General features: G+C 58.4%; 1 protein-coding gene across 3 annotated transcripts in view; it reads right to left on the reverse strand.

The window, feature by feature from the left end:
• Positions 1-27,361, reverse strand: part of NOL4L (nucleolar protein 4 like) — a 128,833-nt gene that overhangs the window by 10,526 nt on the left and 90,946 nt on the right. For 2 of the 3 annotated variants that reach the window (XM_054723954.1, XM_054723955.1), the window contains exons 5-6: positions 17,923-18,064; positions 1,568-1,845 (exon numbers count right to left, since the gene is read on the reverse strand). In XM_054723954.1, the coding sequence (XP_054579929.1) occupies positions 1,568-1,845; positions 17,923-18,064 (420 nt within the window). Of the gene's footprint in view, positions 1-1,567; positions 1,846-17,922; positions 18,065-26,121; positions 26,230-27,361 lie in introns of those variants that run through there. The other variant, XM_054723956.1, reaches the window with a different exon arrangement.

Consider the following 27,361-nt stretch of genomic DNA (forward strand, 5'->3'; position numbering starts at 1 on the left):
CCACCCGAGGACACTGTCATTTGCCTTTTAGAAAGTTTGCACCTTTGGCGAGTCCTGACTTCACTTACTGGGACCCTGACTAGCGCTGTCCTGGGACATGGTCCCTGTCCTCAAGGAGGTGGGCATCTAGCAGGTGCTTGGGCCCAGGAAACAAACAGCTACAGGTCAGACCCCGCGACATGGCCACAGGGGGGTCTGGCAGGGGTCACAGCTCTTGTTGACAAATGGACACCACCAGGCCTCCTGTGACCAAGCCCAGAGGCTTGGCCTCCCCAGAACCGCTGGCCTGGTGCCCATCTCTTGATCCATACACAGACTTTAAAGGGGACAGCGACACCCAGGTCCTCTGGCCTCCCACTGGCTCATGCCAGACTTGCAGTGGAGTCAAAAGACTTGTGCAAGTCACGTCCCAAACTGCGCCTTAGCCGATCCTCTGGCAGCATCGGAGGCGGCAGGAAACTGCTAAGATGCGAGCTGTTGGTGGCACTCATGCTCTCATCCTACTTGCTGGGCCCGTACACGTGGCCTGAGGCTTGGGGGCAAACTCGCCCTCTCCAGCTCTTTGCTCACCGGGGACAGCAGCTATGCCTTTCCCTTAGTCCCAGTCAGAGAGGGGAAGTACCTGCTCCACAGCCAGAGCTCAGACACAGCAACAACTACCCACTCAGCCACTCGCACAGAATTCCCCACGAGGCACACCACCCCTGCAGAAGAGAAGACGCCCGTGGCTGGAGCCAACGCGCAGGGCTCCGAGAAGGCACTGCTGGCGCCGGCAGGAGGCGGTGCTCCGGGCCTGGTGCCGTGCTGCGCCATCGCAGGACACCTCAGTGGCCCAGAAGTGTGGGGCAGTGTCCTGGCAGGTGTGGCTCAGTTGGGTGGGTGTTGTCAAGGGTGGCCAGTTCAATTCCCAGCCAGGGCACATGCCCAGGTTGCGGGCTCAATCCCCGGTAGGGGTTGTGCATGAGGCAGCAGATCAATGTCTCGCTCTCACATCGATGTCTCTCTCCCTTCCTCTAAAAATCAATAAAGAATCTTAAAAAAAAAAGAAAAGAAACCCAACTGGTGGGGCTCAGTGGTTGAGGGTCTTTCCATGAACCAGGAGGTAACGGTTCGATTCCCAGTTGGGGCACATACCCGGGTTGTGGGCTCAATCCCCACTAGGGGTGTGCAGGATGTTTCTCTCCCTTCCTCTTTGAAATCAATTTTAAAAAGTATGCGGGGAGTACCAAATGGTGGGAGCACCTGCCCTGCCCCCCCTGCAGCCTGGTCTATTGCGTTTCCCACCTCCACAGAGGAGCCAGGAAACGTGAGGCCTTGGGACTCTGCTGGATGTGGCACTTGTGCTGCTATTCAAAGCAGACTCTGTCTTGTGGGTGAAGGGGACGCAGGCTCAGAGAAATGAGGGCCTTGCTGGGTCACACAGTGTGGTCTCCCATGCCAGCGCCTCCTCAGAAAGGCACCCTGGCCACCACCCTGACTTGGCATCAACTCTGGGCACATACAATGTCGCTTTAGCCTTGCACACCCTGAGGTGTCCAGGCTCAGGTGGGCCCACAGCCCCACACACCTCAGGGGTGGTCTTCACCCCGTACTTGACACGGCTCCGCAGTCCATCTGTGCCGCAGCTGTCCGAGGGGTAGGAGGGCGTGCCGAGGGACGTGCCTGGCGGGAGCTTATCACACAGGTTGATGGGTTGGTCCTCGGCTGTGGCCGTGAAGTCCATGGGGGCCACAGCGCCGTTGCCATTCATCTCGGGGAAGGCAGGGTCGCCCTGCGTGCTGCTCGAAGTGGATGGGTTCAAGGTGGAGGAGCCATTGCCGCTGCCACTCTCAGAGGAGGAGTCGTCTGAAACAAGAGGCCTGGCTGTGAGGCTCCACCCCAGCACCTACTATTCCTTAAGACCCCGTCCCCCCAGGGTACCGTGGGCACAACAGCCACAGGGAGGACTTGCCCTGTGTCCAGCATCCCTGGGCAGGAGGTGAGCACTCCTGTCCCTTTAGCTCTCCCAAGAGGCTAACCCGGCCAGAGGTGGGGGCAGGTTCCCTCTGCCATGAACGTGGCCGATCCGGACCGGAGTGGCCACAGTGTGCAGGGTGTGGTGGTCTCCTGTATTCCACGCCCATAAACACCACATCCAGGCTCACGGAAGGCCCAGCTTCAGGGGCCTGGGAGTGAGTGGCTACGACCTCAGGTCTGACTGGTCTGTTGCCTACCAGAGGTCCTTGGTCGCCCCAGAGGCTGCTTGGGGTCTGGCCAGTGCCCCCCCCCCCCAGCTCACCACAACCTGCCCCTTCACACCCTTTCCCCACAGGACCTCCTCTTTACAGCAGGCCCTTGAATTTTTCCTTCCTCTGCCCGAGGAGGGGGGATGGCTCCATTGTAACCTCGCAGCTCCCTCCTGCAAGCAGGCCCCGCCCAATCCTGGCCGCCGAGGCACACAGACACAGGCCCCCCAGATCTGCCCTCTGCTCATGGTGCAGTATCTTGGACACTGAGACAGTGCTGCAGGGTATGGGGTCTGCGTGCCCTGCACCTCAGTGGGCCACCCCAGCTTTCATGAGGTGACAGCCCAACAAAGCTCTGTGGAGGTCGCCCCCTGCTGCGGAGAGCACAGCATTGCCTACCCGGGAGGACACACTCCAACTGGTGGGCTAGACATGTTCAGATAGATTCCAGGCCCCTCTCCACGCCCAGCCCAGCCTCCTGCTTGATCTGCTGAGACAGCAGAGGCCGGGGTACTAACTGGAACTCCCAGGTCGGTGTCAGGTGAGTACCATGTGGTTCTCGGTGGTGCCCGTGCCACTCTGCACCTGCACCCAGAACGGGTGGGGGAGGGGCGGCCACAGTGAACCCTGACCGCATCCCAGGCCACCTCTTCTCTCAGGCCAGGGTCGCGCAGCGCAGGACCCCACCCCCACCCTTCCAGCCGGCAGATTATGAAGATTTAGTCTTCAGTGCTGGGCGCACCAGCGCCTCCAGAGCGTCCCCATGGCGACTGAGTGGCTCTAAAGCCTCAACCAATCACTGGCCTTCCTGCTGCCCGGGGGGCGGGGCCGGACTGCCAGTCAAGCAGCCGGGTCCCTGGGCAGAGGGGGATGGGACAGGCCTAGGCCCGGTGGCACTCCTCCCCCTCAGCGACCGCAGGTCCCTGGGCCAGGCTGCCGCCCTCCTCTGTGCAGCCACCGCTCCCTCCATCCTCCTACTGGGCAGCTCCAGCTTCTGTGCAAAGCTGCCCCCCTGCTACCCCCTCACTCAGCTACACCCCGAAGCCCCCAGGCCTTGGGTCCTGCTACCTCTGAGACCTCACGGCCCATCCCCTCCTCCTCCATCACAGATGGGTCTGGCTTTCTTCTGGTAGTTATCTCCACCACCGACCCAGACCAAGCAGTGTTTACTGAGCATCTACTGCATGCTGGCCCTGGCCCTGCTGGGACTACAACCAAGGGGCAGGCCCTCCTGGGGGGCAAATGTGAATCACGGAACCACCGACCACCCTCCAACTTCCAGACCACACCCACCCACAATCTCCTTCACTGCCCTCCCTCTTCAGCCCCCAGCTTCCCTCTATCATAAGGGCCCCACCCCACTGTTTTCCAGCACCGCCCTAATCCTCACCGCCCCGTTCAATAACCTTCCTGCTCCCCACAGCCTGCCCAGTGTGTTCTTGGTCCCATGACCCCTGCAGTCTCTCCCCAGCCCAGGTCCCTCTGTACTGGCCACCACTGGACCTACATTTCCAGACCTTTGCTTTGGGCACTGCTGTCTGCCATGTGGCTTCCAGCTCAGTAAATGTCAGTCAACCTTCAGGCCTGGCTCAAAGCCACCTTCCTTCTTCCTCTCTTCCTAGGAAGGAGGTACTCAAGCCCTGGCCATGCCCAGGGGTCCTTCCCATGGCCCAGGATTAGTCCTGAGAGCTGCCCTCCTCCCACCAGGCAGGGCCTGTTCTGGAGAGACCCCACACCTGATGTTCCAAATCCACTGCCAGGCGAGGATGGACACGCACACTGGCTGATCCGCCGAGCTCCTATGTCACTTCACACCCTGGCACCACCCCCAGCAAGCCACTTGTTTGACCTGGGAGGGTAGCATCTTCCTCCTCTTAAGGAGGATGTAGCTGGGAGGGTCAACGGGTACCACATCTGGCCCTTGGTGAGCTGTCACTGCACTCAGCATGGGGATGAGGCCAGCCACCCCTTCTCTGCAGTGCCACACCCAGAGGCAGCATCCTGACCACCTGCTTCCCTGACCAGGTTTTCTCCTGGGGTATGGACCCCTTTGTCCTGTGCTTCCCCCAGGCTTGAGCGAGCAGGAGACTCATGTGCTGTGAGGATACACAGGCAGGTACTCCCAGCTCAGAAGCCCAGGGGGGTGGCCCAGACTCTTGAGCTGCCGATGTCCTTCTCCCACGCTGTGCACCTGGGCTGTCCCGCCAAGGAACCCCAGGTGGTGGCACCCGCCTCCCACTACTCAGATGCCACCCCGGTTTGGTAAGCAAAGTGGCTGGGCAGGTGAAACCTGTGAGGCGCCTGGGGCCCAGACCTCATGAGGCCAAGCATTCCCCGAGCTTTTAGGAGAAACTGGAAACCTGCAACAGTATATATGCAGATTTTAAGATATTAGTGAATGACATACAATGTTTACGTTTTAAAAAACGGACAGATAAATGGATAAACAAAATGTGGTCTATCTGTGCAATGGAACATAATTTAATCATAAAAAAGGAATGAAATTCTGACACATGCTACAGTATGGATGAACTGTGAAAACATTGTGTTCAGTAAAATAGGCCAGACACAACAAGGCGAATACTGAATGAGTCCACTTGTGTACAATACCTAAAATAGGCACATTCATCGAGACAAAAGATATATATTAGGGGTTACCAGGGCTGGGAGAAGGGGGGATGGGAGTTTTTGCTTAATGGATACAGAGTTTCTGTTCAGAGTGATACTAACTCTACATTCACCTATAGGTTCTTGGAAACTGAGGCTTTAAGCAAAGCAATGTATAAGAAAACGGATTTTACCACAGGCTAATGGATATAAACAAGAGTTAAGTTCCTATGGCATATTTCTGGTAAAAAAAAAAAAATCACCAAATTTCTAAATAAAGACACCAAAAGACTTCTAACATTAAACACTGAAATAAATGTGAGCTATACATACATTTAAGAAAGATTAATAAAAACAAGACATTATTTTCCAACCCGCTTATTCCAGTTCAGGGTCGTGAGTGACCGGAGCAAATCCATGCAGACAGTGGCCCTGACCAGAATTGACTTTTTCCTATCACCTAACAAAACGATATTGAACAAAACGACAGATGTTATTCAAACACCTGCTGTATTTTGGAAATAATGGTGCTGGTTGCACAACACTGTGCATGTACTTAATGCTGTTCAATTGCATGCTTAAAAAGTCCAAAGGGGAAAATTATGTTTTATATATTTCACCACAAAAAAATCTCCCCCAAACAAAAAAACCTTGAGCAGGCCAGTAGGCCCCAGTACATAAGCTCCATTTCCTCCCACCCCATTTACCCAAAGGCCAAGTCTCTCCCCCTCCACCCAGCACCCGGCGGCAGGGAAAGCCAGCTACACACACAGCCCATATGGGAGGGAGAGTCCCCCCGGAGCGGGTGCTCTCCAATCACGCTGCTTAAGCACCCTCGGCCGGCGTGCTGACACTGCCCGTGCAGCCTGCCCCGCAACACCGGCTCAGGCTGTCACAGCTCGGGTCCTCTTGCTGCCAACTGGGTTTCCAGCAGAAAGCGGAGGGGATGGACACGGTGTCTCCTTGAAGACACCACTTCACCTCTCTCAGCCTCCGCTTCCTTTCCAAACGGGTGTCATGTCAGTAAAATAGTCTGTAAGGTGTATACAGTACCTGGTAGGACAGTAGGCACTGAAAAAAAAAAGGTGATTCCCTATACCCCACTTTCTCAATTCAAAACAGACCTACGGCCCACACACACACCTTTCCCAGACCGGAACACGGGCTTCTGGGGATCCCTGGGAGCCGGTGCCACACCTGAGGAGGCACAGTGAGGGGAGGAGGGAGAGGACAGCCCCTGGAAGACGCCGCTTCTACCCTGTTCTCTTCCTTTCTGGAACCCCTACTGGGTGTCCGGCCCATGAAAGACATTGGGGACACAGCGGTGAAAAGATAGGGGTGGCCACTGTCCTGGGGATTCACGCTCTACTAAGCCAGAGATCACACAAGGGTTCTGAGGGAGATTGGGCTCCAAAGGGAGCATCGAGAGCTTTGATGCATCCTTCAACTCCAGCTGTGCTCGGAGCCTTTGCACTGGCTTCTCTCTCTCTCTCTGTCTCTCTCTCTCTCTCTCTCTCTCTCTCTCTCTCTCTCTCGTGTGCACACACATTCCTTCCCCTTCAGAGCCTTGCTTAAACATCGCCTTCTAGTGAGACCTCCCTTGCCTAGCCTCCTGCCCAGTCTGACCCCTTTACCTATTTTTCCTAGAACATTCCTCACCTTCTCGCATATTGTATCTATGGTCAGGTACTGGGTGGGCCCCCGTCATCCCTGACTCTCAGAAACCACATCCCTCTATCTGGTGAGGGATCCCTAGTCTTCCCGAGGAAGCATGTGCCCCAGGCCTGGCCACTCAGCACAGCCCATCACGGTGATTAGTGACAGGCCAATTCCAACCCAGGAAAGTCGGTCAGTCCTGGGGCTTCTCCTGGGATGACTGGGAGGAAGTGCTCTCCCCTTGGAGCTGAACCCCCTGGCAGGGAGGCCCACACCCGGAAGGCTGGCTGACAGGCTGGCGTGGGCGAATCCCCCAAACCCATCGGTGCCAAAGCCAAAGGCCATATACTTTTCACTTATGGAAGCCAATCATTTCCTTAGCGCTGGTGCTAGTTAAAGGTAGGTTGTGTCACGTGTGTCTGGTTTGGTCTGAGTAATTCATGCTGCCCCCCCACTCCCCCCCACCCAGGGACAAAGGACTGGAGCCCAAGTCGGCTCTCTCCTTACCATGGCCCACCACAACCCAGGCCTGTCCCCCAGCTTGGTCCCGAGGTGGCTGGTACCTGCGGGAGGGGCTGGCTACAGGACCTCCCCAGCACCTGGCACAGAGAGCTGACCGGAGGGACAGAGAAATGTCAGTATCCCAGGCTGGGCAAGCCAGGTTTCCGACCCATTCCTAATTCTTCCCTCTTCTCACCCCCTCCAAAAACACGCGATTTAGGAAGACACAGACCCACACCCACACCCATGCTGCCTGAGCCGCGGCAGCCCGGGCAGGGGGCGGTGCGGGGCCGCGCTGCCTCCTGACCTTGGGCACAGCCGCCTCCTTGGCAACGCTTATCTGCAGTCCAGGAAGTTGCGGCGGCCGCCCTATTGGGCTCTGACACTTTATGACTCTGTGAAAGAACCCAGCTGGCCCCACGGCACCGAGGACCCGGAGCAGGGGGTGCAGGAGCTGGGCCTTCCGGGGCGGGCCTCCAGCCTCAGGGCTCTGCACAGGCGGGTGTTCTGGTTAAACGCGCCCAGACCTGGAGCTGCAGGTGACCCTCTTGTTCCCACCGGTGCTGCTGGGCCAGGAGGTCCCTCCAGGATAGGCGCCCACCCCAGTGCCTGCGAGAGCCCAGAACAATGCCAGCAGCACGAGACGGCCCCGACCTCGAGCCAGAGAGGGCAGGGCGACTGAGGGGCTGCACGGGAGTGGCCGGGGACCGCACCCCTTCTGGACATTTCCACAAAGCCGGGCCTCCCTAGCTCGGATTTGGGCAGGCCCCAGAGCCCCCCACCTGCGCCCGGAATGCCTACGGGCAGGGAAGGCCTGCTGTGCCCATCTATTTAACGTGGGGCAATGTGCTGCTATTCAAATGGGGGAATTCGTGATGAATGGGGGAAATTGTTTCTCCCTCTGTCCCATCTCCAGAAGAAGACAAAAACCCCTTTTACCTCGGCAAACAATGCCCTTATGTGGGCGCCAGCGCCCTGCAGCCTGCACAAGCCCAGCTCTGTGCGAGCCGCCCATCGCCACACCAGGCTCCAGGGCCACCGCCAGTGGCAGCCTCTCCCAGTGAGACCCACGCCGGCCCCCAAGGTGGGCTGGCCCGCCATCCCCGGGGCCGTGGCGGGCACATGGCCGTGCCAGCCCAGCAGGCCTGGTGCAGGCCGCCTTCTGCGGGCAGAGGCGCAGCTGCTGGAGGCAGGGCCTCCCTCCTTCACGGCTCCATCGCAGCAGCAGCAGCCGCCGGGCAGGGAGAACAGGGGACATCAATAATTCACACAAAGGAGAAGGTGGGGAGCGCAGCGTGCCGGAGCCAGGGAGTGTGAGCACCAGCGGGCCGGGCGGGACGTCTGGAGAGCCAGCCCCTTTCCGCTCCCTCAGCCCGTGTGGCTTCGGGCTGCAGTCTGGGGCAGACTTTGCTCTGAATTTGGGGTGTGCACCTCGCTGGGTTGGCCTCCGCCTGCTCTGACAAAGGCCAGTGGCCCAGGCCGTGTTTACATGATGCATAGTTCCCCGGGAGCGCTCGGCTCCTGGCTGGCTACCCTGCTCTTCCTCCCGGAAAGAAGGGGGAGGGCCCCGGTTCGATGGGGGTGGGGTGGAGACACTCAGAGGCTGGGTGAGGCACTGCCCCCGGGGTCCCAGCCTCCTGGGTGAGGGGGTCACACTGGGCGCCTGCCCCCACCATCTGGCCTTCAGGTCCTGGCTGCCCCTCCTGGGCACCCCACCCATCCCTGTGGTTCCAAAGGCTCCACTCTCACCTAAAGCCCCCAGCTCAGGGACACCAGCACCTCTACTCACAGCACCGCCTTCCGGCCTGAGCTCTGTGACTCATTCCCTAAACAGGTGCCAGCTCCTCGGGCCGAGCCTGGAGCAGTGCTGTCCACAGACACAGAATGCGAGCCACACCTGGGAAAGTCTCAGTTTTCTAGTAGCCACATTAAACAAGTGAAAAGACATAGGTAGAATGAGTTTTAATAACCTATTCGTTTAACCCTATATACCTAAAAATTGTAATTTCAACAAGTGATTAATACTGTGTTAAAACGGAGATATCTTACATTCTCTTTTCATGCTAACTTTGAAACGCCCTGTTTCAGTTATGCACAGGACAGCACACGTGTTTTCATGATCCCTTTTCAACAGCCTCTGTGGCTCGTGTATTAGACAGTGCAGACCCAGACCTCTATGACTTTCACCTAAAACTAAAATGATTTCTCTCAGTGCAGACCCTGGCCCCTGGAGAGGTGTCCAAGCTGAAGAGGAGAGTTTGGGTCTTGGGGCAGCTGGCCTGAGCAGGGCCAGTGAGGGGCCCCGGGGACGGCGCCACCTTGGTGAGGCGGGCACTGTCTGTGTGGAAGGCCAGCACACCCGTCATGCCCGCTGTGCACCCCACCCCACCGCGGGCGTCAGGAGGAACCAGAGGCTCCCAGAGGGAATGCACCAGCCGTCACACCGAGTGAGCAGCGGAGCCCAGATGGGCCTCAGCGCTGCCCGACTCACCCCGGGTGCTCCTTCTTCTCTAGGCCTCGGCTTACCCCATCTGTGCTATGGAACAGACCCCACCCCTGTCCCCACCGCACTTCCTGTAGCCTCTCCCCCAACACACACTGGCCGAAAGTGCCCAGGAGGACACACTCCCAGGACAGACTGCCTGGGTCTGTGCTTCCCAAGTGCCACATTCTCCCTGGCCCCGCCCGCTAGGCCAAGCATAGGCAGTGAAAAATCAATGCTAATTCAATGTGCAAAGCTCTAGATGAGATGCCCACCCCACCCTCCCACCCCAAAACAAATCATGTGCTCTGAGAGCAAACAAAGCCACTTCGGGCAACCATGTGTGAATGATTCATGGGGCAGGGCCCTGCCCCTGAGCGTGCGTGTGTGTGTGTGTATGTGTGTGTGTGTGTGTGTGTGTGTTCATGCGTGCGCATCTGAGGGCCAGGAAGCTGGTCTGGGTTCGGTGGATCCCAGTCCTTAGGTCAGAGTGATGACGCCAACGTGGCCCTGGTCACTTCCTGGTTCCTGGGAAAGTTGCCCTTGGACAGGCTCAGGGTGGCAATGCCTCTCCTTCCTACCCCTCCCCCAGCTCCTCCCCAGCACAGCAGGGCCTCCCGCAGAGGGTCAATGGCAGTGGGGTCCACATGCCTCCTGGGCTGAGGGGCACAGGGCGGGCAGGGCTCTGATATCCCGACGGCCCAGGTGAATCTCAGGTGTGTGTGTGGAGGGGGTGTCTCCCCCTCCCTCATCTCTCCGGCCCGAGCCTGTCCTGCACTCGTGTCCTCACCAGGCGTCTGGGAGCCCGAGGGGCCTCAGGCCCGGGCAGCCTGCACAAGGCCAGGGCTGTGCGGCCGGGCCTGCTCCCGGGATAAAGGGGTCTCTCAGTGCCGTCTCCCAGCCTCTCTTCGTCTTCGGTGGCCAGAGACCAGGACAGCCCAGCATTGTCTGTGCTGCCTGCAGCCCCGCTGATGATGGACACTTTCCTGTGACCCAGGACTGCCAGGGTGGCCCATGGCCAATTCCCGGAAGGGCTTGGGCCCCCAGTTCTCTGTTCCTGGGGGGAGGGGAGGGCAGGAGGCCACTGCCTCTCCATCCGGTGTGGATATTTAGAGCCTTAAATAGGAGCAACAGCTCTTGCTGTAGAATGAGGAGGAGGGTGACCTGTAGCCAGAGGAGGCGGCCAGACCCAGTTTCCAGCCTCACCTCGGACAAGGAGGGTCGGGGGAAGGACAGGGCCAAGAGGTACCTGAGAGGGGGGAGAAGACGGCTCGGCTTAACAGCCTGCCGCAGGAAAGGACGGCCGTGGTAAAGGGGCCACAATCCCCCCCCCATGTGACATGACCAGGGTGCATGCCCACCCTCGAGTATTGGGCCGTGGGAGTTGGCTGCATAGGCCATGGAATCCTACGGCCCCTGGAGGGGAGAGCTGCTCCAACCCCAGAGGTGACCCCGTGGGAGGGCGGACACCATCTGCAGAGAACACCAGAAGTGGCCAAGGCTCAGGGGTAATGCGGTGACTGGGTCTGCCTGGCCTGGCCCCAACTCTCACTCATGGTCCCCTGCCTGTTCCCTTGCACGAGCAGCGTCCACCACTGGCTGAGAACACGCCTGTGGCATCCATGGTTGCCCAGCACAGTGACTGCCCAAACATCTGGACGCAGAACAAACTTGCAGCTGAGCTTGAGGAGCAAGATTCGGGGTTCCCTGATGGGCTCTGGCACATGTGGGTGGGGAATGGGATGGGAACTCAGGAGAAACTGAGTATCCAGACCCTCCACGCCCAGCTCCCTTTCCAAAGAAATAAGACTCTAGGGCAGTGATGGCGAACCTATGACACGCGTGTCAGCACTAACACGCGTAGCCATTTCTGATGACACGCGGCCGCTGAGGCGGCCGCATGCCGAGGATGAAACATTTGCTGCTCCTGAGGATGAAACATTTGCTAAATAATGTTTTTTCCTCAAAGTGACACACCACCCGAGTTATGCTCAGTTTTTTGGCGAAGTTTGACACACCAAGCTCCAAAGGTTGCCCATCACTGCTCTAGGGGATTGAGAGCAGGGGCTCAGGACACTGGTGTGAGCTGAATAGAAAGCTGTGGTCAGAACCCTACAGGGTCCCGGGGGCAGAGGGGACCAAGACAGACCTGAACAGATGAGGAGACAGGACTGGACCAAGCAAGGAGGGTCCACAGCAGCTGGCAGAGGTGAGGAGGAAGACTCTTCAGGCTGTGCTGACCCACCGACAGCCCCTCAGCCTGTGGCCATGGGCCGCAGCCTCTGGTCCTTCAGTGAGCCCCTTGCCCCAGCCTGGCCACCTCAGAGGATGTGACCTCATAACCGTTCACGGAGCCTTCCCCTGCACCAGGGGTGTGCTGAGCCCTGCCCACACATCACCCAGTCTTCACCCACCGTAGGTGAGGAGGAGTGATTTGGCCCAGGCCACACAGCCAGGGAGGAGGGAGTGGAGGCAGGTGGCTGGGACCTGGGGCCTGCACACATCCCCCACCCCAAGACCACTGGGGGGTGGGGGGAGCAGAGGAGAGGAGAGGCCCTGCTGGTGAGGAAAGGAGAGGCAACTACTGAGCCCAGGGCAAGTAAGTCACATACCTGCTCCCCAGGTGACTGCCCTGCCGCCCAGTTCGCATTTCCGGGCAGTGGAGGGCCCCACCTGAGGGGAGCAAGGCAGGAGGCAGGAAGCCTTGGTCTCACAAGGAGCTTCTGAGGACACACAGAACTAATGGTTATAGTCGCCCAGGCCGAACTAGAGGCAGAAGCCGGGGGTCAGAGGGTGCACAACTTGCTTTAAGACGACAAGGCAGGGGCAGGGCAGGCCAGGGCACCCTCAGGAGGTCCACAGCAGAGGTCCAGGGGCCCCCCTGCAGGGAGCCGTGTCCAGTTCAGACCCCAGGCCCACAGAGGTGACCCCACCTCTCTCCATCTTCCCAGCATTCTTGCAGGCCACACCCTTGCCTGCAGAGGAAGCTTCTGGAGACATGTGGCCCAGGGGGCCCCAATCTTGGCCTTCAGCATCTTCCTCCCTCCTAACCTCCTCCTGACATGCTGCCCGAGCTTCCCAGGCATGCCCCAGGCCCGCTGCACCTGCCTTCAACATCACACCAACACGGCTGCTCCCCTCCGGACCCTGGGCCCCGGGCGCTGCCCCTGGTTATTCAACAGCCATTTGTTGATCACCTTGGGGAGGGGGGGCGGGAGGAGTGGGGGGGGGGACGGCTGTTCTTGAGATTCAAGCCTTAGTCCCGAGGATGCTCCCTGAGGCACTATTTTTTTTTTTTTTAAATATGTTTTGACTTTTTAGAGGGGAGAGATAGAAATATCGGTGAGAGAGAAACATCGATTGGTTACCTCCCACATGCACCCCAAACAGGGCTGGGATCAAGCCTGTAACTGAGGCATGTGCCCTTGACTGGAATCGAACCGGACCCTTCAGTCCAAAGGCTGATGCTCTACCCACTGAGCCAAACCAGCGAGGGCAAGGCACTGTTTTTAATGAAGCAAAAGGGAGACTCAAATGTCCTTCCCCATGAGTGGTTCTGGAGTCAGAGAGACCTGGGCAGGGCCGGTTACTTCCTTCTCTGTAGGAAAAGCAGTCACAGCCCTGACCCACAGGGTCCCCACCTGTCGCCAGCTTGGGACCCAGCACACAGAGGGCACAGGACGGGGCTCCCAGTCACTGAACTAACCAAGCAACCTTTAAAAATGCCACTTCAGTCACAGGGGCAGAGGCAAACGACATGAGGTGGGGAAAAAGATGGCTGCAACTACATGGTCCCCTCCCCACTTTTTGAAGAAAATGAGATTGATTATACACACGGAAAAGATCAAGAAAAATATGCCCCAAACATTGGTATTTTTTATTTTCATTTTTTTTCTCCTCTATTTTTTTCTAAATTTTTTGCATTGAATGTAATGTTTTGGAAATAAGGAAAAAAATAAGATAACATTTCTACAGCGATGCCCCTTCTGCCCTCAGAAAGCTTATGGCCCAAAGGGCAGGCTCCTTCAGGCAGGGTGGGCTCACCATGGTTTGCATGTCATGGGAGAGGCTCGCTCTTCACAGACAGAACTGACGAGGAGCCTCAAAGAACCAAAGGCCTCGCGGCCTGGTAATGGGCGCGGGAGGGGAGGCCCAGGCCTTCGGGTCGGCTGGCTCCCTATCCCCAGAGGGAAGGAAGCTCCGAGGCCCAGTGGGTCCCAGAGGCCCGAGGCTAGAGGAGCGTCTCATCGGAGAGACTCAAACAAGAGGCCCTGGAACGCCCCAGGACACCACCCAGCCCGGCAACTCCTGATGACCCTGCAGGAAAAAGGAAGCAGGACCCTCCGTTCTCCTGGTGCTGATTTCCTGTCTGCCCGGGGGGTGAGTAATGTCCGCTCCCCACCCCCATGTGTCCCTTCTGAAGGCCGGGCCTCACATTTTCCGTTCAGGAAGGGGCAGAGCAAGAGGCCTGGTGAAGCACATCAAGAGGAAATGGAAGGAGGGGGCCCTGGCCTGGCGCTGCCTGCTGGAGTTGGGACCCTGGCCTAGCCACAGACCTGATGGTCAGGAGGCCTGCTGGCTCACCGGCCTGTGTGCCTGCCTTTGTTCACTCTTTCATTTACTCATTCATTCAACAGGCATTTTGATCTGCCTGCTCTGGGCCAGGCCCGGTGCTCTCAGTGTCTGGGCATAAGATAATCCACTGACAGAGCAGAATTACAGACTTACATGCTGCTCAGTCCCAAGTCAGCACCAGACCACAGTATCTCTGGGCAAAGTCTCCACAGCTGATTTCTCCCAGGCATCCTCTCTCCAACCCCAAAAAGCAGCCCCTGGGCCAGAGTGCTTTTCCAGGCACCTGTGACGAGACCAGAGTGCTGTACGGACTCAAAAGAAAGCCCAAAGCCTCAGCAGGTTTAGCGGTGGTCTGGAGGGGACTGGGCTGTGTGTGAGCAGCTCAGGAGGGGTCCCTCTGGGCCCCTGAAAAGGCCATGCTCTGGGTGTGTGTGCTCTGCTTCCCAGGCTCCCGTGCCCATTTCTGGGGAACAGAGGAACAACTGTTTACCGAGACCTGGTCCCCAGAACCTTGCACATGGCCTTGACACCTGCCAAAGAGGAGAGGGCAGCCTCCGCACCTCCTGCCTCAGGCCAGATTGCCCAAATCCGCTCCCTGATCCTGCTTCCTCTCCTGACAGGAGACCAGGGTGATGTGCTCACCACGGCCGCCACAGCCCGTGAGGAAGTGCCTTGCGAGGGGTGCTCCGGCCAAGTGCTGTGATTTCAGGGAGCTGGGAACGGGCCAGAGAGATCCGTGAGGAAAAGCCTTGCAGGCAATGGAGGGCTCGGCGAAGAAAAATAAGCTCATTTCACTGCAAGCACACTCCCACTGGCGGGTAAACCTCGAGAAAAGCTGGGGGGTGGGGGGAGCTGGCCTGTGTATCACTCATTCCTGGTCTCAGCCCTGGGATCTGCCCTGCCTTCATCTGCCTTTGTTAAAACTTGAAAAGGGAGGAGGAGGAGGAGGAGGAGGAGGAGGAGGAGGAGGAGGAGGAGGAGGAGGAGGAGGAGGAGGAAAAACCCAACTTGTCCCCAACAAGGGGCAGACACCTATACCCTCTCCGGTCGGTCTCAGAAAAGTAGTTCCTCTATTCATTCAGACCGCGAGCATTCAGCAGGCCCCTCCAATGTGCCTGGCATGCAGCTCCAGTCACTGGGACAGAGCAGAGAGCAACACTGACATGGTCCACATCTCAGAGCTCACGGTGGCCACTGCATAGGAAGCTTCTGGAGACATGTGACCCAGAAGCTTGCCACTTCCGAGGGTTAGAGATGGTCAGTGGGCCTGGGGAAGCTGCTGGATGAAGGCATATGAGCAGGGAGTGGAGACCGTGGGGGCTGTGGCTGGGTGTGGCGTGCAGCGCCAACTAGAGCTCCTGCTTGGCCTGTCCCCACCTTCATTAACAAGAGGGGACATGAGAACACCCTGCAGCCCCGATGGTCTCCCATTGACTCACTGACAGGAGCGGGAGCTCAGGCTGTGTCTGCCCTCTGTACCTTCAGAGAAGGAAGCTGGCTGCATGCCATGTGGGGGCTGGAGGGCTGGACGAGGACTCCAGGCTGGGGCTGTGTCAGCCAAAACCCTTTGGGAGCCCACTGCTTTGGTCTGACATGGCAGTCACCAACAGATCTGGGACCAGAAGGGCCAGCAGGCTGGGCATTCTCAAGGCCTGCGACCCCCTGCACTGGGCCTAGCTTGGCCTCTGGCCAGCACATCAGCCCACAGCCTCCAGACACAGCCTCTGATTAAATAATTAAATTGATGGTATCATGGTCAACACCATCCTCCCTGTCTCCAGCTCTGGCTGCCCGCCCTGATAAACACCCATGTTCTGTCAGCAGGCCAGCCTGCCTCAGCCCCAGCACCCAGGCCAGGAGGGACCTGAATGGCAGGGGCGGGGTGAGGGGAATATCAGTGACCACACCCAGGTTGGGCTCCCCACAAGGCTCCTGTGGGACCAGATGCAGGACATGCTGACCCTACCAGCCTCTTTGCTTCTCTCCGCTTCATCTTCACGATCGGCCGCCTCTGGGCAGCGGGCCAATGATGCTGAAGAAGTCCCGTGACCACCACAGAAACACTCCCTTCTGCCACCTGATCCTGGAGACCCCCCCCAAATCACCAAATCTTCCTGGAACTGTCTCAAACTGAGGTCAGACCTCCAAGGGTGATTGTGGGGAACAATACCACAAGACTTGTCTGAGAATCAGCTGGGGCCCCATTCAGTCCTACTACTCTGAGTTAAAAAAAAAAAAAAATGTTCTGGCCCTAGCTGGTTTGGCTCGGTGGATAAAGTGTCAGCCTGCGGACTGAAGGGTCCCGGGTTTGCTACTGGTCAAGGGCACACGCCTGGGTTGCAGGCTCAATCCCCAGTGGGGGGCGTGCAGGAGGCAGCCAATCAATGATTCTCTCTCATCATTAATGTTTCTATCTCTCACCTTCTCCCTTCCTCTCTGAAATCAATAAAAATATAAAAAACAAAATAAAATACTCTCCTTCTTTAAAAAAACATGTTCTGGATCCTCCTTGGGAAAATATAACTGACACCCGTGGCTGAGCTTTGTTGTAGGGGCCCTTGGTGTCGCCGTGGTGGCTCTCAATCACCTCAGATGAGGAGGGAGGGCAGCTGTTGGGCACTTCCCAGCCTCAGCGCCCCAGCAGCATGTGGCGGCCTCCGCCCAGGCCCCCACCTGCTGGGAAAGCCAGAAGGTGGTACTGGCCTGGAGGCTTGAAGCACAAGGGGTCGTGCTGACCTCACGCGGTAGCGGGGCACAAAAGCCTTTTCTTTCCCAGCAGCCTTGCACCCTATTCTCAAAGAGCCACCTCCTGAGCTCCCCAGGCCCTGGCCCAGCCACCCCAGCTGCCTCCAGGCTGAGGCTCCTCCCAGACAAAGCCGGATTCAGGTCTGCGAAAGCAGTCAGAGGCGAGCGGTTCTGCCATGGAGATGAACTTTGACCCAAACTGCAAGGCTCCTACCCCTTATTTACTCTTTAAGGCTAACCCGTTTCACAGAGTTAACATTACACCCCTTTTTAACCCTGCACCTCCCTCTCACATTCCAGGCCCCGACCTTCGACCCCTCCTAATTGCCAGCTCTACACCCCAGTTCTCTGAGGCCTGGCGTGGCTCATCCCCTACCCCCAGTCACCTCCTCCCCAGAAAACAGAACCCAGCCAGGACACTGACCATAGGTGCCACCTGAGGCCAACAACTGCACCTGAGGCAGGCACTGGAGCCCGTGCCCAGCACCCCGGGGCCGCCACGAGGGGGCACTGCAGTAGACCTCTGGGCAGGACTTCTGAGCCCAACTCTCCCACCCCAAAGAGGAAGTCTCTGCTCTCAGGGAGGCTGGAGGCGGTGCCTGGAAGGCCCTGGAGGCAGCAGGACCAGGGTAGGGAAGAGTCCAGACAGCTCCTCGGCTCGGGCCACATCTCATCCCAAGGGCCTGGGGGCACGCGGACAAGTGCACTGCCCGCTCCGTCGCCAGGTGACAGGCAGGGACCCTGTCCCTACAGCCTTCCCGCAGAGCGGCAGGAGCCCGGCGCTTGCTTTCACTGCTGCACAAATGAACTGTTCCGGGTCAAGCACACTGTTAACCTTCCCAGACCTGAATCGTTATAACTTAGAAATCACATCAGCTCCTGAGCGTCAGGACAAACAAGCCAGCACGATGCCCGTCAGGCGACCAGTCCCCGAGAGCCATTCCTTTATCTTTGGGAGGAATGACGTGGTCTCCCTGGAACCAGGAGCTGGACAGTGGGGCCCACGGAGATGCGGAGGACACTGTGGGGGCACCTGTAAGCCTGGGCCACCCCCCGAGGTCCTGGCCCAGATCCCTAGGGCCCTGTTGTCCTGCACGGCCTCTCCCCCACCAGCCACCAAGAGACACTCACCGTCCTCTTGGCTGTGGAGGTTCTGTGGGCTCCGCATCCTCTCGTCCTGGCTGGGACTCAGGCTGGAGGCCAGGTGTGGGTCAGCTGACATCCATGTGGAGTCGTTCATATCAAAATCTTCACTGCTCACAGAAGTTTCATCCTGATCAGGGACAAAGAAGGTGGGTGTTCAACAGGGATGGGCTCTCAGCAGCCCCTCGGCAGCCCTGTGAGTGAACCCCAGGGCCCGCGGGCATTTGCAAGTGCTCTGGAGACCACGAGAGCCTCCAAACCTTGCAGAGGGGGCTGGGAGCCCCCGTGGAAGTGGCTCGGGCTCTGGTTCCTGTCGGAAGCCAGGGCTGAGGGCCGGAGCTCTGTAATTGAAGACAATTACGAGGTCTCGCATCCTGTAGGGGCGGATGGCAGGGCCTGGCTCTTACCCTTGTGAGCCAAGGTTGAAACAAGCACTGTAAACAAAGGCCACAGCTCCCCACTCCCTACCCACAGCCTGGGGAAGAGGGCTCCCTGTGAACAGGGCCCAGCAGCCAGAAGTGGGCAGCAGGACATGCTGGGCACCTCCCAGGCCAAGCCAACCGTCCCACCCGGCCTCCCACCCTGACTCCCATGGAGCATGCATGGAATTCCTTTCTCCCACTCCCCCAGCCCAGAGGACATTTCTGTCTTCCTTCTTCCTAACCTTTGCTGTGCTTCAAAGATATGCTCTTGGGCAGCTTCCAGCGCTGAAAAGGCCAGCCCCAGAAGTGGAGAGAAGGAAGGGGGTGGGGCAGGCAAGGGTTCAGATCAGACCGCAAAGGGGGTTCGGCTCAAGGGCCTAGGGGACTGCTAGGGCCTTCCAAACAGCCGGAGGGCCTGCTAGAGAGGAGGGCCTGCTAGAGAGGACCACGCCTGCCTCCTCTCCCCTCACTGGCTTCAGTGAGCACTTGGCCAGTCATCCGGGAACCCCTGGGGCGGGGCCCCTTCAATCCAGCCCTCCAGTGGGAAGGGACCCCACCTCCTCTGGCCCAGCCTCTTTCAGGAGCAGCAAGCAACTGCGTTTGGGAGCTGGCTGTAAATCTCAGAAAGATGACCCAGCAACTCCCACACCCCTGATTTCTGACTGCCCACTCCCCTGCCCCTCCGGCAAGATACAATGGTCTCTGTGGGCCCCCAGGAAGGACGTCTGGCAGAGCACCCCCACACCAAGGCTCCCCTCCAGGGCCTCCTCTCAGACATCTCTTTTACAGTGAGCAAACACACTTTAGTTTGAACTTTCTTCTGCTGCTATCCCTGAGGCAGACACATCTGTTCTCCAAGTGCTAGGGAACCAGCCTGCCTCGGCCTCCACTCCCTCCCCCACTCCGCAGGGCTAGCAGGGAGTTTCCTGGAATTTACGGCTTCTGTGCAGCAAGAGTGTGTACCCTCCGTAGCTGAATCCAGAGGACTCAAGTTGGGCCAGGACACCAGCTCTGCCCAGCTCCGGGGTCACCACACAGCACACTCAGAGCCTCAGAGGTTGGAGACCATGTGTCTTCACCCCCTCTCCCCCCACCCCCCAACATGCACTTACTCTGCCTCCCTCCCACAGGCACATCCACCCACACTCTTCCCTGGGTGAAAACACGCTCACGTACACTCGCTCAGACAGGGTTCTCACACCCGGAGGGATACACACCCATTCAAAAAGCTCTCTCTGCACAAAGGGTCCAGAGGGCCAACAAAACTCTCCCCGATGCTAACTGGGTAGAACCTGAGAGCGAGGCTGTGAGGTGGGGGAGCAGACCCTTAGAGGTACCGAGTCCATCCAGGCACTTGGAGTCAGGACCGGGGACATCCTCGCTTGGGCCCCTGGCTACCCAAGGGACACTGTGGTCAGGGTATGAACTGAGGTCCTGGTTGAAGTAGGAAGGCCCTCTCCTGACTCTGATGGTGGAAACACTCACTGAGTTGAAAAGACTGAGTATTCTATTAACATCTGGAAGCACCATCTACTCAAAATGCCCCATCCGTTCATTCAACAGTATTTACTGGACACCTACTATGAACCAAGCACCTTTCCAGGTGCTGGGAAATTCTGCTGTGGATAGGACAGCTGGTCCTCCTGTGCACTCTGCCCAGATGGGGAGGTGGACAACCAGTAGGAAAAACACATGATGTCGGTGGTGATGAGGGGTACAAAGCAGAATAAAGCTGAGTAAGAGGGGAGAGGGGCCTGCAGGCCTGTGCCTGTGCGGCCAGGGAGGACCCCGCTGTCAGGGAACAAAGGCAGAGGCCTGCAGGAAGGGAGGAAGGTGGCCGTGGGGCAGCCTACCCAGGAGCATTCCAGGCCACGGCACGGGCTGGTGCATTTGAGGAGGAGCCACACAGGAGTGTCCCCTCCCAAGATGCACAGAACCTTGGGCAGGGCTGTCTCCAGCTCAGAGAAAGGCTTGCAGAGTGTTCCACTAAACACACAGCGTTCTCACCGAGAAGCAGGAAAAGGCGAGACCCACTAGGTGCAGCACCGACGGCTCCCACATTCTTGCGCCACTTGGTCAAGTTTAAAACAGTAGCAGAAGTCGAAGTTTATCAGGTGGCAAGGGCTCCCTTGGGTCACCTCATTTCACCCTTACCATAGGCCCACCAGGTAGGTACCGTTACCAGCCCCATTCTACAGATAAGAAAACTGAGGCTCCAAGGGGTTAAGGCACTCGCCCAAGGTCATGAGCTTCAGATGTGTACAATCCTGAAGGCCCAGACACACTCTCCTTGCCTCTGCTCAACTGTCCGTCTCACCTGAAATGCCCATGCCACTGTGGTGCCCCATGACCCAAATTCCAAACACATCGCCTTCTCCATCAACTCCAGCTAAGTCTCCACCGTCCCTCTCTTACACAACCTGTCTGCCTGTACCATTAGCCCCGTCAGTCAGTCAGTCAGGCACCCCCCTCCCCCAGCTGTAGCATGTCAACACACGGTGGGGCTCTGCCCTGTCTTCCCCAGAAAAACGTTAAGCCCTTTCAAGAGATCAAACCAAACCAAACCAAACCAAATAACAACAAAGAGTGGGGACCAGGCAGTATGCTCCCTAGACCCTCCTGCAAAGCAAGGGAGACTTACCAGTACTGAATTGGCTGAATTGCCTGGCATGATACTGGCATTTAATGGCAATGTGGCATTAGTTTGACAATTAAGGACTCGGTCCCACTGCATACAGTTCTTGAGTGGAGACCATAGGAAACCCGGACCCTGGCTGGCAGGGTCTCCTTCCTACAGCAAAGCCTAAGCTCAGATCACCAAAATGATCCCCCTTCATCCCCCCCTGCTCTGATGGCCCAAATTGGGAAGAAATGGGCTAACTTTTACACTGACATTGCCATCACCTGGTAATGAAGGCTGCAGCCAGTGTCCACACACAGGGGTTTCAGGGCAAGGGTCTTATGAGCTTTCCTTGCAACAGCCCCCCTCCATAAAGCAGGCACCCAGGCCTATCTCCAGATGTGGAACCTGCTCAAGGGCACCCTACGTAGTGGCGGAGCTGGGATCTGAAGCCAGACAGTCTGCCCAGAGCCCACACCACAGTGCCACCACACCAAGAGGCTGCCTCACCACACTTCCTCCCTTCAATAAAAACACACAAAACAAAACCAGATTCCTTAACAATGTGTCTCAAGATGCGATCCAAAAGGAACTCACGGGAGACTAAGCTATATTTACTCTCTCTCCAAAGTTGACACACATTTATTGAGCATATACTATGTGCTGGTGTTGTGCTAGGGACATGATGACTAAGGCAGGGTTCCTTTCCTCCAGGACCTTGCTATCTAGGGAAAGAGACCAGCAAGAAATTCTGACCCACTTGTAAGTGCAGAGAGAGGGGGGGGGCTGTGAAATCCCCTCCACAGTTATCTACTGACCATCATACTCTCCCCAGCAAGTTTCCCCATGGCCCCCGGGTTTTGCTACATGAGTCCCTATTAAGTGAGTGATGGTTCTATATAAGATTTTGACACTTGCTGCTACAGCAATATTTTAAAGTGAGCAATCAAGTCCATTAAACCTAACTTGGGGCGGGGGGTGGGGGGCGGGGGGAAGCAAGTCCCAATCAAACTTAGTTTCCACACCTTCACTTGCAGGACTGACCTCGGAGAGAAGCCTTCCCAAGACCCCTTTGCAACTCACCTGCTACAACAGAGCCCCCAGCTGCAGAGGGTAGACTGTAACTTCACCCACTTACACTGAGCCAAAGCTCCAGCAGCAAGCTAATTACACATGCAATTACCAGCACACACATTTCAGAGCCCATCGACAACTGTGCAGAGGGGCAAAATACACCCCCAAGTCCAGAGGCGTCTGTGGGAGGCCGGTACACAGGTGTGCCAGTGGTAGGGCCCCAGGCCTGTGCCCAGACCTCGAGTGCTCCCCCTACTCGCCCAGAAGTCTTAAGTCATAGCCAGATACTTCTTGCTTTCCCCTCCTGGAATTTCAAGGGAATTTGGTCTACTAATTTCTCTCTGTAAACAAACTCTAATGACACTTGCATTAGAAAATAAGTGAGTACAATCCATTACTTCGGGGCCCCCTCTCTTCAGATTCCATGTGGCTGGCTGGAAAGCTGCCCCTGACTCTTCTTACCTCTGACCTCAGACACCCTGAAGCCTGCAGCCTCGCCCACATGCTGGTAAAGTCCATCATTTATTTGGCACCAAAGGGCCTAAGCCATCGTGGTTCACAGAGGGACAGAGCCAACTGCCCTTGTGAAAAGGGAACTCAGATGGGAGGGGGCAGGCAGACAGCACCCAGCCAGTCCCTGGGACACACCCAAATCTGGGCAGAAGGAGAGGCGCCCAAACCCTCGCTGCTCTTATCTGCAGTCCAAAATTCACGGGCAGGTTCAGTTTCTCTCTGCCCAGGCTCTGAGGCTCTTCCTCCTCTGCAAGCAAACTAGCACCAACCACTGCCCAGCCCGGGAGGAGGAGAAAACGGGAGCGCAGCGGGGAAATGGTGGAAACACGCCCGTGTCCGTGGTGTGTCACTATGGGCAGGTGCTATCAGTAACATGATTATTTTACAACTGGGGTCAATTTCCCGGGAACTGGGTTCCTGGAGCCTCTGAAGCTGAGCCATTTGCATCCTTCAGGACAGGGATCCTGGGGCGTGCCGCACACAACATTTTCCAGGCCTCTCCCCAGAGCTGTAACTCTATCTCTACCACTTGCTTTGAGAAAGAAAAGGAGGAGGATTTGCTGAGAATTTAGTGCAATTGTAAGCCACAAGCCCTGACCAGGAGCCTTGGGTATGTATTTCAGAGGACGGGTAGGGATGTGCAGGGGGTGTTGGTGGGCTTGGCAGGAAACAGACCCCTCTGTCCAGCTTCCGGTCTGTGGAGAGGCTGAAGCTCCTGCCAAAAGACCACCAGAGTCGGGCAGTGCCCCAGCACCAGCTCCACCCAAGCAGGCGGGCACCAAGGGGTAGGAGGTGAGCACCTCCTTCTGCAACACCTGCAGGCCCTTCCAAGCCCTGGAAATTTTTCAATACGAGGCAATTCTTCCCTTGTCTCCATGTCAGCGAGCATTACACACACAGCCTTCTGAGCATGCCAAGAAGGTACTGAACCACATTTGACCCCAACTTAACCACTTCAGTTCATCAGATGGCTTACGAATGGAAGCCGAACCCCCACTCCCATCAGGATCTAAAGCAACCAGGATTCAAATCCCTGTTCTGAAGTGACTGCACAAATGAACTCGTAGGGTGGTCTGAGTCACCCACCACTCCTGGGAGCCGTGGGGTCCCAAGACTGTTGCTTCATGCTACACTCCAAGCCCATATGGCCACCCCGGGAGGAAGCCAGCCTCCCAGGGACACACCCTGCACAATTCCACTCCTTCCTGCTAACATACTCCTCTGCTTAAAAGCACAAGCTCTTCTGGGAAATGTGAAGTGGGGAGAGCTGAGACATAGCCAATCACCCACCACGTTTTAGGTGTGTTCTCTCTCTCACACACACACAGGGTCTGCCAGAAACATATTCATACATACAGGGGAATGCTCTGTTGTTCTTGCTGTCATGGACGCCTGGATGCGGGCATGAGCATTTGCAACACCTTCCTACTAGTGTATAGAGTGTAAAACGGGCTTTTGTTCCCCAAGCAAAGGCAACTGGCTGTTTTCCCAGCACTCCTCACCACGAGGGCCTCATTGATACCCCAGGCCCTGCCATTAACAGGGGTCTCTTTAAATAGAGGCTGGAGAGGTGGGCTTTAGCAGACAAGGTTCTTCCAGCCAAAAGGAGGGCTGGAGAGGAACCACTCTGACACAATGCCCTTTAGGAGTTTCTTTCCAAGAAAAGGGCCCAGACAGGACAAAAAAGTTCTTGAGCAACTCAGGGGCAGGCCAGCTCCACATAGCCCCAGGGTGGCCCAGCCCGGCTAAGTTCCCCAAAGTCAGCCCTCCCGGCTGGGAGAAGTCCAGGGTGCTCTACTCCCAGCTGCAGAAGCAGGAAGGTGCTAAATGGGCATCACCCGGCCTGGGTGCAGTGGGTGTGGGGAGAGGTGCTGTCTGAAAACCCTACTCTACAAAACAAGCCCAGCTTGAGCTGGGATTAGACAGGAGCTTGATATTACTCAAGGACACATTTAGGCCCTAATGGTTTTCCAATGACGGGGTAATTTACTACCTGGGGGTTAAACTACCACTGGGGCCTGGGTCATAAATAGGCCTTTACCCCCACAGCCTACAGCCCAGAAGCAGGGGCAAGATGGGGCCCCTGGTCCCATCCACAGATGGCTCTCCCAGAGTTGTGAGAGGCCCCCCGCCCCGCCCCCCCCCCTTGCTCCCTGTCACAAGCCCCACCTGGTGGGGCCCAGGCTGGGGTTTCCAGCTGATTCTGGGATAAGTAGGGCTTTATCTCAAGGGAGAATCTATTTCAAGCCACAATCCTTCTCAGAAAGAGGAGGAAATCACAGAGTCCAAACACCATTTCAGGTGAAATCAGGAGGTTATTAATCTCCCCTCAGAGCAGACAGAAAGAAAAATCAATGTTTTTAGAGGGGGGGGGGGGATTCCATTTGAATTAATGGGTTTGTGGCTTCTCCATTGATCTCCGCCTCTTCACACTTTCTTTTTTGCTTTTGTGTTCTTGGGGAGGAAGGAGAGAGAGGGGAATGAGGAGGGGGGTAGGCCTCCCGAGAAGGGAAAGGACAGTCTAACCTTAACCTTTCTCCAGGAATAATGCTAATTAGCGAGGCTTAATGAGAACTTCCCTCAGGAAGCGCCGCCCGGGAGGGGCGACCAGACTCAGGCAAACGCAGCTCCAGGTGGGAGCAGGGGGGGTCACTTGGGCCCCCGAACGGCTGGAATAAAAAAGCGAATGGCACTCCCCTCCCCCGCCCCCCATCAAAGTGTCGGGCCCTGGAGGACTAGGTGCCCAGCGCCCAGCGCCCAGCGCGGTGTAAATCTAACTTAATCCGGACGCGCGCCCTCACTCCGGACAGCTGCCCCGACCCATGTGCACCCTTCATGAAGGAGCTGCCCCTTCATTAGGGGTGGCCGACGCCCCCCGCTTCCGCTCCCACGTACACCTGAGAGGAGCGCCGGTCCGCTCGCCCCGAGCGGGGACAGGGGCCTGCCGAAGTGGGCTCAACTCTGCAAACCTCGACTCAACTCCCCGCGCCCCGGCGGGGAACCCCTCCCTGCCACTCGGCGCTTCCCGTCCTCACATCCCTAAACACAGTCCACTTCCCTTCTCGCCGCGGCGGCGGCAACCGGAGCCCGGCCCCCACCCCACCGCCTGAGAACGCCTTCGTGCCCGGGACGCGGAGCCCAGCTCGCTGCAAACGGTGTGGCCGCCGCACAATACCGCGGCGCGGCGCACACAATCACCGCCCCCCAGGACCGGCGGCGCGCGCGGCCCGGGAGAGAAGTGCGCCCCCGGCGCTCCGGGCTGGGCACACCTCTCGGGCACCTCGCAGCCCCCAGAGTGCAGCCTGCACGGCCCCCATCACTCGGTCACTCTCACCCGCCCCCCGCCCCAGCCCACTCCGCCCAGGGCGCAGCCGCTTCCCTGAGCCCCCCTCCTCTGCCCTGGCGCAGGAAGCTCCCCCGCGCCCCCCTCCCCGGAACCCCCAAGCCCCCCGCCCCCTAACCGCAGCTCAACGGCCGGCGGCAGAGGCGGGAGGAGGGGGGCGGCGGCCCGGGGCCCAGAAACTGCCGGATCTCGGGGATCCGGGCCGTACTCCGTACCTGGGCGGGAGGCGAGGCGAGGCGGAGACTGGCGGTCGGGCTCCGCGAGTGAGCGGCGGTGACAGCCCCACGGCTCCAGCTGCTGCTGGTGCTGCTGCTGCTGCTGGTGCTGCCGCCGCGGCCGCCCGGGGAGAGGGGCTGGCACCGCCGCGGCGCGTCACTGCCCGGCCCGGGGGCGGGGGTGGCCAGGGGGAGGGCCCAGGCAAGCGGCGGCGGCAGCGGCGGCGGCGCCGTGGCCAAGAGGGTGGAAGGGGGAGGGGGGCACCGGGCACGGGGAGGCGGGGGAGGGGGGCGGGACCCGGCACGGGGCGGGGGCCGGGGGAGGGGAGCGCAGGGAGGGCGCACGCTAGGGGAGTAGGAGGAGCAGCAGGAAGAGGAGGTGGAGGGCGGGCTAGAGGGAGTAGTGGGCACGGGGGGAGGGGGAGAGGAAAAGGAGGCACCCAGCGAGAGGAGAAAGGAGGGAGAGGCGGGCGGGGGGGAAAGGAGGAGGAAGAAGTGGGTGCTGGGCCAGGTAGCGGGGGAGGGAAGAGGGCGCACTGGACGCACCGCCATGCGCTTCTGTGGGAGAGCACTCTTAAGGGGGAAGCGCTTCGAGGGAGAGCCTAGCTGGGGGGAGGGGGGTGCTGAGCCCGAAAAGGAAGGCAGTGGGGTCTGTGCCCTCCCCTCGCTCCCGGAGGCCGCAGTCTTTGGGTCTCGGCTGAGGGTTGGAGGGCACACAGCGGCTCTCCGCGTTCAGGCCCGGAGAGGAGAGACTTGGCCCAAAGAAAGTGACTCGGGCATCTTTAGGAACTCCCGGGGCCTTCGGGTAGGACCTCGACCCCTGCGCGTCTCCTCCTGGGGGATGCGGGTCCTCGCTGGGCGGAGATGCTGGGCCGGGGGCTGGGCCCCCGGGCGGTGGTGGCAAGACCTAGGTCTGGGAGAGCCAGGCACATGGCTGGCTCTCTCCCGGGCCCCCATCCCCACCTCAGGGCCCCCCCTTGATCAAGTTCAAGCTCAGGCTCCTCGGCGCGCTGCCCACTCCCCTCCCCCTCTCTCCATTCCGCACCACCTCGCCTCTTCACTCTTCCTTTGTCTCTTCCCCACCACTTATTTTACACCCACCCCTGCGCCCCTCCTTCCTCCAGGCAGGTGCCTAGGAGTCCAGGCTGGGCTCACCTGTCCGACCCAAACATTTCAGCTATCCCGAGCGCCCACCACCGGCTCGCCCCGGCTCCCTCCCATCGGGCATTGTGCTCCTCCA

This window comes from Eptesicus fuscus, chromosome 12 (assembly GCF_027574615.1).
Source record: "Eptesicus fuscus isolate TK198812 chromosome 12, DD_ASM_mEF_20220401, whole genome shotgun sequence".
In the NCBI taxonomy this organism is placed as follows: Eukaryota; Metazoa; Chordata; class Mammalia; order Chiroptera; family Vespertilionidae; genus Eptesicus; species Eptesicus fuscus.